Here is a 15,185-nt window from a genome sequence, read left to right as displayed (position 1 = left end):
AAGAAAAAGTAGAAACAGCATTTAGTTGAGAAAGAGTACACTGCATAATGAACCAAATTTTGGCCAGCTTGCACACCACCAAAAGCATGGTGTGGGATTTTTAAACTAGTTCCAAGAACATACACATTTAGACTATGTATGCTACTACATAAATATCCAGTTTAGTTTGCATTTCTCAGTGCAGACACAGAATCCAACTTCTAGAACGTATGATTTATATCAAGACAAAATGAAAAAAGTTAAAAGTTCAGCCCTGCCCATGAGTATTGACTACAGTAACATTTATAAAAACTTGACGTTGTTTCCAAAATATATTGAGGAAAACTACTAATTAAAACCAACGCAATCAGAAATGTTAAAGAGATGTTTATTTTTGCCTCACAGCCTAATTGACTCTAATTATTAATTGTTTTGGCCAGCTCGCTCGTATTGGTAATACTCTGCACTTTGCTCTTTTCATTCGTACATCTCAAAGCATTTACAAAGGTGAATGAGCATCACTCTCCCCATTTTATGGATGAGGGAACTGAGGCATAGAGAGGTTAAGTGACTTGCCCGTGGTCACACAGCCAGTGAGTGGCAAAGTCAGGACTAGGTTACTTGACTCTCAATCCACTGCCCTATACAATGGACTGTGCTGCCTCCCATTTCAGTTGCCACATGCATAATATTGTCCATAAGAGACAAGTTTTTCATCTCTTATGAGCTCTGAGGCCAATTTTACCTTAAAATAACTGTGCCCCCCTCCCTCAAGCAGTTCCAGACCCTCAGGCTACCCATGAGTTCATTTGCCAATGCTTACTTCTAACTGGTACAGGAAGAGTATTGTAAACAGGTTAACAATGTTGCTGCGGTTCAAAAGCAGTATTTGATGATTCTGCTGGAGAGTTATTCTCAACGAAGTAAGGCAGATAACATGACATCGAAAATGATTGTGAAGACAAACTCTAAAAGGTGCAACATGCCTGTGTAGGAACAGTTTGTCACGTCTGTTCATGTTCATTCTGAAATGAGATTGAGGGGGGACATACAGATGAACACAACAAATAAAAACAGCCTATTACTTCTAACACAAGTGATAAGCAGCTTATCAGAAAGCTTGAGAGGGCAGGGCCTGCTAAAGCACTGTGCTCCCAGTCGAAGTTTTGCATAGATTGGACATTCGCTAAGGATACATAGTTTTGTTTGTGTATAGACAGGGTAGGGTGACAGGTCACTGACCTACTTACTACACAAATTCAGTTAGGCAGACATAGACCGACCACAGGGGACAATGATCTTTAGCGACAAGTATTGCACCAAGATAAGTGCTCATCTTTGCACACCCCTGTTAACTTTTAATCAGAGCAAAAATAAACTTTCTGAAAGTATATACAAAAGAAATTGCAGCAATTGGGTTAAAGATAAAATAACCTAAAGTGCATTTTAGATACTGGTATGAGGTTCTGCAAACTCGTCTTTCTGGACACAGTCAGCATTACAGAAGTCCCCAATTCATACATTGTTCTATGTAATTCAGTACCAGCCCTGAACAAATGCTGACTTTCTGTTCCTAGGAGCCTCTACCATCTACAAGCATGAAGAGTGAGTTCTCCTACCTCCAGCTGCATGTTCAGTCAGATCCCTGGGGTTACTTACTTGCCTTCCAGAGCTACCAATGTTGGTATTTAGACCAGTTCTGTACTTAGCTTGTGTGTCCTTCTAGAAGCTATAGGAACCAAGTAAACTTCCATGAGCCATCAAACAGCAAATGCTTAAACACAGAGCTATGCGGAGCAGTGCAGTTCTGCTGTGAAGACTGATATGGAAAAGAATTCACAAATTGTATACACTGTACAGGATGTTCACAACAATCGCAAAGCCCTGACAGCGCATACTCCTCTCTAGGAGTCTGATGTCAAGCCTGGCATTTGCAGGTCTCAAAAGGTAGAAACTTTCCCTTCCTTTTGTCACAGTGCTGTGAATTTACTGAGCCAGGGAAAAGTCTCCAGCTGCCCTGGGGTCGGGGGCTCTGACAGCTCAGCTGCAATGGCAAAGACAGCACTTCCCTGCCAGGCACTCGCAAGCTCCTCCACCAGTGTGCAGGGGATCCCTGCAGCTGGGCACAGCTTTTGACCATGCAGCCTCTCAGGCAGTACAGGAGCCAGCGGGGTGCGGGAGGGTGCTGGGAGTGCTTAGACACATGCAGCATAATTTAACATTCAGACACATGGAGCACAAGTGAAAAAAGTAAAGAACATTAACAAAGCAACTGCCTAAGGGACGCGTGTCTTTGTGCTGGGACAGGCAAGGTGCTGATGAAACCCAGCTACTCTGCCGTCCTTGGGAGCCCTTCTTAGCCTCACCTAAACTGCCGAATCACACCAGGTCAGGTGCACATATTCACACAAGAGAGTAACTGCACACCCAGTGTCCCTGAAGGAAAGGTTACCAAGTCCATCAGCTGCCCAATGTTTCAGATTTAGGGCCAAATCCTGGTCCTTCTGAACTCAATGGCAAAAATTCCATGACCCCAGCAGGACCTGGGATTTTATACTTTTACTTTCTCTCTCACACACTCACACTCTCTCTCAAATGCTCTTTAAAAAGCCAAATACCTAAGCAGAGCTAGAGACAAAGGTGCAAGTCCCTCACTGCTGCCAGATTGCTGCCCTGACCCCACACCTCCCACTTCCATGCAACTTCAAATCAGAATTTGAAACGGGACAATTGTCAGAAGTTCTTGCAAAGACATTCTCAGCTAAACAGACTCAAGCCTATTTCATGTGTGTTCAACAGCCATCCTCACTGCTGCCAGCCTGCCTGTGTCCCAAGCGAAGGCTGGGAGATGCCAGCCCAGGTCAATCCCCTTGCAGTGCTGCCCAGCAGGGTGGGGTGGTGTCCCAGAGAGAAGAACACACTGGAATGCTTTGCTAGTTCATATCTTACAGATGAAAATCTCAGTGCTACAGCAACAGTAGGAGGAACTCCTACGCACCCCGACCCTGTGGTATGTCCCAGCACCACTGCACTAGGAGCCAGCACTTGCTGGAAAGAAAAAGCAGCCAGGGAATTTCCAGTCCAATTGCCGCCCCATGAGCCCTTGTCATTAGGGTACCCAGGAGACAGAGTGTACTGTGCTCATACTGTCACCGCTCTTCACAGTTACAAGTCACCTATTTCACTGCCCCTACGCCTTCACCCTCACCCCATCCTCCCACGCTGTACAAGTGGGGGAGATCTCCAGACTGGCTGAACGCCGGCTCCCTTACATTAATTCTGTCTGCACCTAGGCAGTGAGTTTGCAATTGGACAGAACAAGAGATGAAGCCATTGTCCCAGCCTAAGAATACGTCAGATGTTGGTAAGGCTACACAGCTCTCCGGAGGGTTTTAGAAGCCGACACAGCTCAATGTAGTACATTAAGAAGGAAGGTTTGGCTGCTCTATTAGGATCCTCCCCAAAAACAGGTGCTGAGTGCAGCTTCAATAAGATGTGAGTGAACAGGAAGAAAACCTAAGGGAGAGAAGGGAAAGGCCTCCACCTTCCAGGAGTTTGCATCCTTAAATCTAGTGAACACAGTTACTCAGCATTATTTGGCTTATGGTCATATCACTACACCTAACACCGTAAACTGAATAAAGACTATTTAATATTCTTTCCTTCAACACAAAGAGACTCACAGCCAAAGCCAGACAGATGGATAAAATACTATAAAATTACATCTTTTAAAATAATGCAGCATAAATAAACCATTTAAAATGAGACTGCATTTATTGCAACATTACAGGCTTTTTGGTGGAAGGGGAGTTTGTGGTTGTTTTTTTACCCTGAGTCAGTTAGAATAGAGAGTTTCAGCTTGATATGAAAAACTACTAAATTGTGTAATGCATTTTAGTCAGGAAATAGCCCCATGCACAGAGAGCTGACGCTACAGCAGGTTGGAGGCAGATTCAGGCAGGGATTATAGAGTTTAACAGAAAAGAGGAAGCATTTCTGGACTGTTACAGGACATGCTCACTGAATTCTAGTTTACTGTATGCTGACAAGGAATCACTGTCAACGAAAGAAGAGAGTTACCTGCAAAGGTGTTGCGCTCCTGGTGAATGAGGGGTGGACTTTTAAAGCCTGACTCATGTTTCGACAGAAAGTCAGATGTTGTTCTTTTGGCCACTCTGATCAACAGGCACCAATATCACCAAATGTGACACCCACCGCATTCTGCAAGAGGCGGCAACCAGAGCAGGTTCTACATAGGCAGAGGCTCTGACCACATTTCTAAATTAGGAAGCAATGTGCCTGAATTGTACTCTCTGCCCTGGTTTAAATCAAATGAATAAACACAGCAGGAGCACAAGTACCTCATGCTCGTCTTTAGGAACTCCCCAAAGGTTTCAGTTGGCTTTGCTACTAGTGTTAGCCTAATACAAACAGCCAACTCCTCCCACTGACTAGGTGATGGGACAAGTATCCCATGAACAACAAAAGCATCTTAACGTACCAATCCAGAAAAGCTCCAGACCAGACAACTCCTACTACAATAATACCATCGTCTGCTACAGAAGCGTCATTCTCTGGGCCCCTACTATAGTGCATGGTCAGTATCAGACACAGAGGGAGACAAAAGGAGATTACAGACCCAAGAGGTTGTAACAAAAGACCCACTCGCTGCCAGTGCCGAAACCCCCAAACATAAAAGTGATGTGCAACAGGAGACTGCCTGAAACTAAAACCCCCTTTTTCTTTTAATAATTGTTATGCAGACGAGTAACCTTAACTTCCATGTTCACATATGACAGCAAGCAAAAGTGACAGACAGTGCAGCCAAAACAGTTCATATATAACTTAGCTTTTTTTTTTTAATCTTTTTTTTCTTTAAAGATTCAGCTCCCGAAGATGGATGTTCCTGGGACACAACTAAAATGACATCCGAGAAGCAGAAGTAGGCCACAAAACTTCAAAAAAAGAAAAAACTCTTGAGCCTTCAGTGTCTGCTTCTAAGGAGGAGGATTTTAGCCTCCAGGTGCAAGGAAGGAGAATCGGGAGCATCTTTACTTGGAGAAGCTGCTATTCAAACCAATTTCTTCCTCTCCCTGTAATAGTGCTTCAATTGGAATCAGACTGGATGGGGTTTCAGGGCTCTGGAGGGACAGGAAGTCTGATACGTCTATGGCACTTAATGTTTCAGTCTGCGAGTCTGAAGGGTTAGCCATCTGACCGGTGGGCTCACAGGAAGAGGAGCAGGAGGAGGAGGAAGGAAAAGTCTCAGGCTGCAGCTGAAGAGTTGGCTGCTCCAAAGTTTTCGGGTCAGGCGAGGAACATCCCTTTTTACTAGCTGCTCTCTCCTTGGCAGAGTCTCGGCAGGCACAATGACACTGGCAGGCCTCCTCTTGCTTTATAATGATAACAGGAAGGCTGAGACCAATCTGCTGAACAGAGTTTCCTGAAGGTGAAATGGAAAGATACAAATAGGCGCAGAAGTGAGAGAACTGCATAATCTCAGTGCAGTGAGACGCATGTAATCTTTTAGGGTTAATTCAGATGTAAACTCCTCATAGCAGGAAACTCCCATTTTTGTTTGTCTCAAGTAACATGCACGCCTATGGCATCATATAAACAACAACTATGAGATCAAGGGAAAGGGAAACAACATTTCAAATAACCTTAACTAAAAGCTAGGGGAACCGTGGAAGCCCAAGTCATCATTAACCTGACTATGAGCTAAAGCACATAACTATAAATCTGCTCAGCCGTGTAAGAGGCAATGAAGGTAACAGGTAGTCAGAGCTGTGTCAAGATGCATTAGACCAGCACTGATCTCTTTGCAGCTAGTTACTACTAAGTAGAGGAGCAACATTCAGCCTGCCTAGGTTTCAGTCATTAACTCCTCTTCTTATAGTACAGGACTTGACCTGTAGTCACAGGATGAAGTGGCATTTAAAAATTAAAGCCCTTTTCTGTTTAAATGACTCTGTCCCTTTAAAGCAAAGACAATCCCAAGAGATTGTACTATGGCCTCCCATCAGCCTCCCTTTCTCAACACCTCAAAGTCAGCTATCTTCCTGTTCATTCTCTTTGCTCTGCTTTCCTGTCTAGTGACTGCAGGGAGGGTTCTTTCACTTGTGCTCCTCTGTTTATTTAACGCTGTCTCCTTTCCTTTTTTAAAATCTCATCTTCAAACCTGCCTGTTCTCTTTAGCCTACGACTGATTTTGTGAAGCATCTGATATTGCGTATGAAAGATGCTAGATAAAAACGAAATATATGTGACTATATATTTTATTAGATGCAACTCAGAGAGATGGTCAGCCAGCAAACTGTTGGTGCTGGATGGATTAAACAATGTAAATGATCAGCTGCTCCCTCTCCCCTCATATAAGGATTTAAGGTTGGAAGTGCTTTAAATCTCAGTGAATGCATTAATTATCTAACTTAAAGGAGCTACTTTGACTTTTTCCATCTCATACACACATACCATTAGAATACCACATTATTTTTAATAAAAGAGATAACTAATCAAGACAATATATTTAGCAAACTTCTCCCCAGTAATCTTCAGTATTATCTTTGTTTCCTTCTTAATGTTATAATGCAAATACCCCCAATAAGGTCAAACATGAGTCTTCAGTGAACTAGGCTTAAACCAGTACCCTTTAAGAGTGTAAAAAGCTGAAAGTTTTCTTGGACTTTTTAACTAGCAATTAAAACACCCCAACAAGTACTATTCAAGGAGATGTCACCTATTACCAAGGGAATGTCACTGGGACTATAAACGGGTAAGAAGTTGCATTTCAAATGCACATACCTGTGTTGCCAGTCACTGGTAATGTGGTGGTGAAAAAGACTTTCTCCACCTTTGGAACTTGTGGCTTTAAAAAAATAAAAACACATTTGATGCAGTTAAAATCAGATCTCCAACTAAGCAAAAGCAAACTCCAAACAGCTGTGAGCAAGAGAAACTTGTATCCCAGAGCAATGACTGGAAAACTGGATTACAAATTACGTAGTTTGGTTTGATACGGTGACTTCCATGTTCTGGATATCACAAAACTGGGACAATCACCGAGGTAGCCCTGAGATACTGAACTGAGGTGTTGTGAATTTGCCAACACACATTGATCACACTTCCAACAAAATTAATTAATACTTAACCAATATTCCATTTTATCCAGAGAGTTCATATCAATGGCTCTTTATTCGTTGGCATTCACAACAGAGGAAGCTTTTTCAGATGGCATTGGCTCACTACTTAAAAAGAATAACACAAACTATTCTTCAGGTCTCAAACCCACAGATTCACTTAGCATCAGACACATCCTTGTTTTGCAGAAGATTTTTCATTATTCTTATATACAAGGCTCCTCCAATTTATGAGACAATAGGATTAAGCTACGGAAATGTATAAACTATGAAATGCCTCAATGCTGAAAACACTATAGAGTTTTTGTGCTTCTATTTTGTCACAAAGATGGATATAGTGAGCTGTAGCTCACGAAAGCTTATGCTCAAATAAATTTGTTAGTCTCTAAGGTGCCACAAGTCCTCCTTTTCTTTTTAATTAAATACAAGTTACTCTCGAGCCTCACACTGCAATGCCACAGGTAAAGCAAGTCCACATCCTCTGTGAGGCCTATACAAGAGAGTTTGCCAAACAAGAAGAAGAAAACAACCCACTAAATCTTCCTCACCTCTGGATTTTCCAGACATTTTCTCCTTCATGACTACCTTTTAAGTTCTTCAGGGCAGGGATTGTCAATTTGTGATCTGTACAGAGCCACTCACATCACCACTACCCAAAACTGAAGCAGACACGCCTGGGATGGGATTGAATCCTGTACCTCTCCAATATACTAAAATTAGACATTTTTCTATTAAAAAACAGCCCCTGCACTATGTGAGGAACATAAATGTTTTGAACAGTGTTTCAGCAATGTTATGGTAAATACTAACCATTTGTTCTTGATTTGGGGGAGATCCATTGGCACCATTTAAAATCCATTGTAAGTTCTGCTCTCCCATGACTATGCTGGACTGCAGAATAGCAGTACTTTGAGACGGAGTAATTGTTATAGTTGGATTACTTGTCAGAACAGAGTTCCCACCAACAGGCACAGACTGAACCACACCTGGCAGAGGCTCAGTGGCACTCGATGCTGCTGGAGCAGTGGCTCCGGCAACCACTGAAAGTCCTTGTGCAATGGGCTGTGGTGGTGTCCGAGTGTGCGGTAGAAAGTCTTGGTGACTGGCTGCAAACTGTGTGCTGTGAGGAACAGGCACTTCTGGGGACTGTAAAATAGTTGCAGGATTTCCAAACGCAGCTTGCTGTGAACTGGTTCCTATGGAGGTGGGTGCGGAGGTTTGTAGTGCTGGGTGAGAAGGCTCAGAGATGCCAAGCTGCAGTACAAGTGGGAGAGATAAAGATGCTGAATCTCCTACAGAAGGCTGAACAGTAGTTACTGAGTCTGCATCACCGTTAAAACTTTCAATCAAGGCAGCTGCCAAAGGAAACAAAGTAAAAAAGAAATATGAATACACCAAGTCTCACACGGTCCAGAAAAACTGCTCTTCACTGAACCTTGAGAAATGAAGCCTAACTTGCCCTCTAGCTAATAGAATGCTAGCAGCAGTGCTTTTCATAGTCAAAGCCCTGTACAAAACTCATTAACGCAAGCCAATTAAATAGGGACATTTTAGGGACCCAGGACAGGGACCTTTCTATATCTAAATTTAGGAAGCCAACAACACTGTACTCTACTCACAGGCCTGTTACAGCCACTAGTTCTCAGGAGCTGTAAGTATTTCTATTATAAACCCCCTTCTACAGATGGTTTCATTCATTCAGCCATAAATTCCTGCTCCAAGAGGAAACCTAGTACAGAGGAGTTTATAAGGAAGATAAGCCCAGCAGCACCATTTTCAGTGCCATAGGATGACACACAAAGTTGCTGCAAACATGATCTCAGTTCTAGTGACGCTGTCCCAACACTCCACAGACTATGAATACTATTTACTTTCGAAAACAAAATAAACTGGCGATGCTCCCCACCAGCCCTTTTAAGGAACACCTGTCTGGTTTCTACTAAGGCTTTATATTATCCACTAGGCAATAATTCTCAGTCTGAGATGCATAAATGGAATTAGCTGTTTGCACGGATAGGCGGTAAGGTCTCTCAAAGAGCACAGATACAAAGTGTACCTGTCTGTTGAGAATCTTTCTGATTTGCTGTATGATCTGGGCTCTGGAACATAGATTCAAAAATGCTTGCTGGTGAGATTGTGCTAAGATCTCGTCCATGTGTCTGGAGAGAAGAAAAAGGAGAGAGAAGTGTTAGATAACAGCTCCACAATCAAACTATTTGCATAAATGCCAGTCATCTAGCATGTGTATGTTGCAATCGTTTGCTCTCAGTTATTTTAATGGGCCACCCTCAGAAAGGGCAGGGTACTTTGTACTTTATGCAACTAGCACACAGCATGAAAGATGCCTGTTAGCTACCACTAGCCATGACGCAAATTCACCAATAAAATGAACAACCCTTTATAGAGAACATAAGCACAACCCTGAACTTGACAAAACCCTTAAAAGGGCACTTAACTATTCTTCTGTAGCTGTATTTCATTTTAACCCCTTGTTGTTTGGGTAGAATCAAACATTAGAATTGTTTATATCAGTTTTACCCCTATCATTTGGGAAACTTTTTCTTATGCACAAGCCAACATGGCTCTGCTTCGTTTACCTCCTAGTCTGTGCACCAGCGTTAACCGTAATGTCAGAACTGTTCTCCGAACAGGATTTGTTAAATGGCTCCATGAGCTAGCTCCACTAAAAGATACCAGCCCCTCAACCATGTCTAATTTTTCTGTATGCAAGATTTAGTTATGGCCACATTCCCCACTAGATAAGAAGAGTTTTACCATAAGGTTAGATTTTAAAGGAACACTGCTAGTTCTGGAGAAAAATCCTTCCTTTTCACTCTGCTGAATTAGAAAGTCTGTTTTCAGGTTACAGGGATATTTGCAATGAACAGCCAAAAGTCTGTGCTTGAGATGGCAGCAAGGTGGAATTACTTCCTGCACAGACGCCTACAAGTCCCTACAAGTCTCTTCCCAGATGAACTTGCAAAAGGATGCAATCTCTTTCAGCAACACCTGGAGGCAACCTAATTAAGTGATTGTGTCACAGCCAGTTATAGCCTTAGTATATGATTCCACCAATAGATGCAAAATGCAAGTTACAGAAATGGCTGGGGAGGGAAAAGCCAAATGGTAGAGACTGCGGCAGTACAAGCAAATGGTGCTAATTCTGACTCCAACATAAGGCTCTTTTAACTAGTTGCAAGTGCCAAAAGGACAAGCTTGATTTAATGTTTTCTTCTATTTATTTCTGCCTGGAGTCTTTGCAATGGGTTCTTCCCTAGACATAGATACCCCCAAACCAGAGCAAAGAGCGCACAATGTGTAGATATATAAACAGGTTACCCATTTCACAAACTATCCAGCTACCGTTCACCAAACAGCTCAGAGCTGGTCAGAGTTAGATCTCTGGCTCTCAAGTGACTTAAAATGAAATTTTTTCTATATTGTTGTATCCAGCCTGTCAAGGTTCCTCCCCCACTCTGAACTCTAGGGTACAGATGTGGGGACCTGCATGAAAAACCTCCTAAGCTTATCTTTACCAGCTTAGGTCAAAACTTCCCCAAGGTACAAAATATTACACCCGTTGTCCTTGGACTGGCCGCTACCACCACCAAACTAATACTGGTTACTGGGGAAGAGCTGTTTGGACGCATCTTTCCCCCAAAAATACTTCCCAAAACCCTGCACCCCACTTCCTGGACAAGGTTTGGTAAAAAGCCTCACCAATTTGCCTAGGTGACTACAGACCCAGACCCTTGGATCTTAAGAACAATGAACAATCCTCCCAACACTTGCACCCCCCTTTTCCTGGGAAATGTTGGATAAAAAGCCTCACCAATTTGCATAGGTGACCACAGACCCAAACCCTTGGATCTGAGAACAATGAAAAAGCATTCAGTTTTTTACAAGACGACTTTTAATAAAAAATAGAAGTAAACAGAAATAAAGAAATCCCCCCTGTAAAATCAGGATGGTAGATATCTTACAGGGTAATTAAATTCAAAAACATAGAGAAGCCCTCTAGGCAAAACCTTAAGTTACAAAGAAGATACACAGACAGAAATAGTTATTCTATTCAGCACAATTCTTTTCTCAGCCATTTAAAGAAATCATAATCTAACACATACCTAGCTACATTACTTACTAAAAGTTCTAAGACTCCATTCCTGTTCTGTCCCTGGCCAAGACCAGCAGACAGACAGACACAGACCCTTTGTTTCTCTCCCTCCTCCCAGCTTTTGAAAGTATCTTGTCTCCTCATTGGTCATTTTGGTCAGGTGCCAGCGAGGTTCCCTTTAGCTTCTTAACCCTTTACAGGTGAGAGGAGCTTTCCCCTGGCCAGGAGGGATTTCCAAGGGGTTTACCCTTCCCTTTCTATTTATGACACAGCCTAATTTACTTCTGCCCACATAAAATGTTACTCATTCACTGAAACACTAGGGTTGCTTTGCTTTTAAAGGAATTGTCCCCGCTTCAGAGAAACAATATTGTGAAGAAAAAGTTAAAATCATATGTAGTATTACAACTGCCTGCACCTGCCTCAGTCGCCAGAATCACATGCATCGGGTGCGCCAAATTCACCCAACAGGCTTGCGGCACTATTTCATAGTGACAGAAGGAAAGGAATCAGAAGGGCTGTGTAGGAAGCGTATGCATTTGTCAGCACATGATGTAATGCCTTCTGCCAAAAAAATCCACTGAACAGCTCTGGCATCGATCCTAGAGCAAGTCGCTTCAATGCTCCTCTCACTAGAGAGGCCACACCCAGACAAGAGGAACAAAATGGGGACCAAAAGCAGATAATGCCAAAGGACAGAGCAAGTGAAACAAAACCAACCAATTTTTAATACTTAAACCCTGTGTTCCTCTGGATGGGGCAAACACTCCGTAATAAAGACAAAATCTCAAATTATGGGTGAGCATAGTTACTTACTGTATTAGAGTTTTCCCGCAGGTCCGAATCTGTGGAAATGAGGCTTAAGTCGCTCAGACAAAGTGAGTGGTTTGTATCCTGAAAAGGAATACAACTGCAGTTATGTATTTAAAACAGTGTTAGCAATATTGGACATTCCACAGTATTTTAGATCTCATTCTTTAGAGGTAAAGGCATCTACACAGCTTGTCAGGCTATTTTGTTCAGGGTGGATAAAATCAGTGATTTAAAAAAAATAAAAATTGGATTTTAAATTTTTTTATTTAAATTAAATATTTACAAAAATAAATCTATCTAAAATTAAATCTGAAATTGACAACTTATCTCAAAGCCAAAAATTATAATCTATTTAAATTAAATACAATAAATAATATTTAGTACACATTTGCTGCCAAGTTTTAAAGAAAGTCCAAGCCACTGAACTAGTGGAAGTCACTGGCTAAGCACCTGGAACCAGAGTTTGCTGAAGTGTGAGACCAGCTTTTGACAGCAGTAGCCTCTTCTGCTGGTACAGAGAGAATATTTTCTTCACCTCAGCATATTCAACTATATCAGTTCAATGACTAGTTCATTCAAAGTTAAGAAACCAATTAGGAGTTGAAAAAGCAGGAAAGCTTGTTTTCCTCTTCCAATCTATGAATAAAAACTAGTTGAGAGACAATGAGGTCTACTCATTCTAAAATCTTCAAGGACATGGTGAACAGAAACAATCAGTTTTATTCACTAACTACAGATATTTCCTTTGTTTAATAAATCAGTTCATTTTAAATGCAAATATATTTGGTAAATTTTTGATACACTTTGTTTATGTTTCCAGTGCATTTAAGGTAGTTTTATTAAATAAAAAAATTAAAATGCTGCTTTTGAGCATTTTTAATTGAATTTGAATGTCTATCCAATTAAAGCTTGACAAAAATCACAAGTAAAAATTAATCTAGTAAATAAGAAATGCATAATCCACCATTTCCTAAATTAAAAAATAAAAAATTTGAATAAATGTAAGTTAAGGTATATATAATTACATAAACAAATGTGTACACATATACTGTATCCTAGTTCGCAAAAAGCAGCCCAAATTTAGTGTAAAGGCTATATTTAGTTGCAAATCAATATATTTTAATGGTTACCAACCAGTGAAAATTAACCTTTATTTAGGAAAATAACTAAAAAGTATAAATGCAGAAACACAATTAAAAAAATGATTTAAATCAAGGTTTCCTGCTTGCTGATTTTAATCATAACTAAAAATCAGTGACTTAAATCAATCCACCCTGATTTTGTTCCTTGATAAGGCACGATCCTCTTGAAGTTTCAGGCTGGGAATTTCAGAGGTACCTGAGGGAGTTAAGCACCAAAATCCCACCGATTTCCAATCGGAGCGGTGTACCAAATACCCTTAAGTTTCTTTGAAAATTGCAACACAATGTTGCGTACGCTTTATTGCCTCAGGAACTTCTCCCCAAAATATGGTTTTGTTTCAATCTATCACAAAAGCTCTAAAAAGAAAAAAGAGAAAGCTACTGACCTCATTGTTATTGGGAAGTGCATTATATAAGTGTCCTTTCTCGTGACCTTTCATGTGGCTCTTGAGACTATACTGAGTACTAAAAGTCTTCTCACAGCCATTACTGGGACAGAAGAAGGGTCTCTCCCCTACAAGAAGCACAAAACAAACACACACTGATTTGTACAAAAGTTTAGACATCTCTTTACAAGACAAGTCACCAAAGCCATTTTGCTTAAGTCAGAATCATCCTCCAAGATATGGCACTACTTAAAATATGGGAAACTAAACCAGTAAGCTGGCAAGAGTATTTCAAGCACTCTAACTGCTTCAGCTCTTCTCCCACTAGTCTGTAGGTCTCACTTCAACCACTGTTGTATTAATTTAGATGGAATATATAGACCGAAGGTGTTAACATAACCCAGTCACTGTTCAACACTGTTTTAAACAAGGTTTTGTATAAAGAGACCTCCACCCGCTCAGTCCCATGGCAAACACACCATTAACAATCCTTTGTAACCTTTTATTAAAGATACAGAAAATAATGGAAAACAGTTAAAGCATCTGAAACGTAAAGTAAGGCTTTCATTTTAACAACGTCCCTTGTTCCCTTTCCCTTTAGCAGGAGAGAGTTTCTAGAAGGAAAAACCCCCTTGCTTGACAGTCTCTTAGATGGCATCAAAGATGATAACTACTGTCCTTTTGGGAAAAAGAGAAGAAGTCAGTTGATATGGGATGGAACTGTTGTTATTGCTGTTGCTATTAAAGTCCAGTTCCGTTTCCTAGAAGACAAAAAAGGTAAACACACACAAAAGGGGAAAGAAAAGAACAGCAAAGACACAAAACGCAGCTTTTGTCTTTGATGTTGACTTTCGCTTGCAATTTCATTGCTGAAAAACAGACACAGCACACGATCTTACCAGCCATTCCAAGACCTGGCAAATTTGTATCAGCATTAGGCTGTTTAGCATATTGCATTTAGCTGCCTTTTTCTGATCACAGGTTCACAGAAGTTTTGCAGAATATACAGTATTGGGTGGCTAAGCCAAGCTTTTATTTAACAGAAGACAAAAGGAGAGACATAGGAAAGAAAAGAAATAAGGTTCGGGAAGGAACAGGAAGAGGAGTCTCACATCCCAGGTGATGTTTGAGATTTAGCCAGAGATGTCATCTGGGTACCCCCCTCTCAGGCCCAGTCTGGTTAGGACGAAGATGGTCCAGGACTCCAGCAGACAACAGGGGTCACAGGCATTACAGTGACGCTCACTCCAGTAGCCAAGTTTTCACCCCAAGGTCTCTTTCTTTAAGGACTCAAAAAGGGAGTGATATGTGGAATAAAGCATCCCCTTGTTATTTTGTCCACCAATTAGACCTACTAGCCAAAATATGGTTCCACACTCTTCTTGTTTACCATGCATCATTTTAACACAGTCCTTAAATTATATTAGGCCTTTTTGTTTGGACTAACTCAGTCTGTCTTCCTTTCCTACCTTTTCCCATCAACATTTGTTATAGGTTATTGTGATATTATGAACTTACACACATTTTTTAGAGTTGAGCTCAAAATTAGGGTATATCTGTAGGCCCATTTATCACAACCCCCCTTAACTTGATAAGGAAAGAAGGACATCGC

The 15,185-nt window shown here is 41.2% G+C and overlaps 1 protein-coding gene across 1 annotated transcript in view; it reads right to left on the bottom strand.

Moving 5' to 3' along the window:
* Positions 1-350: 350 nt before the first annotated feature.
* MTF1 (metal regulatory transcription factor 1) overlaps positions 351-15,185 on the bottom strand; it is a 30,616-nt gene continuing 15,781 nt past the window's right edge. Inside the window, exons 6-11 of the mRNA XM_073317974.2 lie at positions 13,574-13,701; positions 12,049-12,126; positions 9,175-9,277; positions 7,929-8,473; positions 6,784-6,847; positions 351-5,422 (exon numbers count right to left, since the gene is read on the bottom strand). Coding sequence (XP_073174075.1) covers positions 5,031-5,422; positions 6,784-6,847; positions 7,929-8,473; positions 9,175-9,277; positions 12,049-12,126; positions 13,574-13,701 — 1,310 coding nt within the window. The 3' untranslated portion in view covers positions 351-5,030. The remainder of the gene's footprint in view (positions 5,423-6,783; positions 6,848-7,928; positions 8,474-9,174; positions 9,278-12,048; positions 12,127-13,573; positions 13,702-15,185) is intronic.

The sequence above is a fragment of the Lepidochelys kempii genome, chromosome 19, assembly GCF_965140285.1.
Source record: "Lepidochelys kempii isolate rLepKem1 chromosome 19, rLepKem1.hap1, whole genome shotgun sequence".
Lineage (NCBI taxonomy): Eukaryota > Metazoa > Chordata > Testudines > Cheloniidae > Lepidochelys > Lepidochelys kempii.
This window is presented reverse-complemented; position numbering and strand designations above follow the sequence as displayed.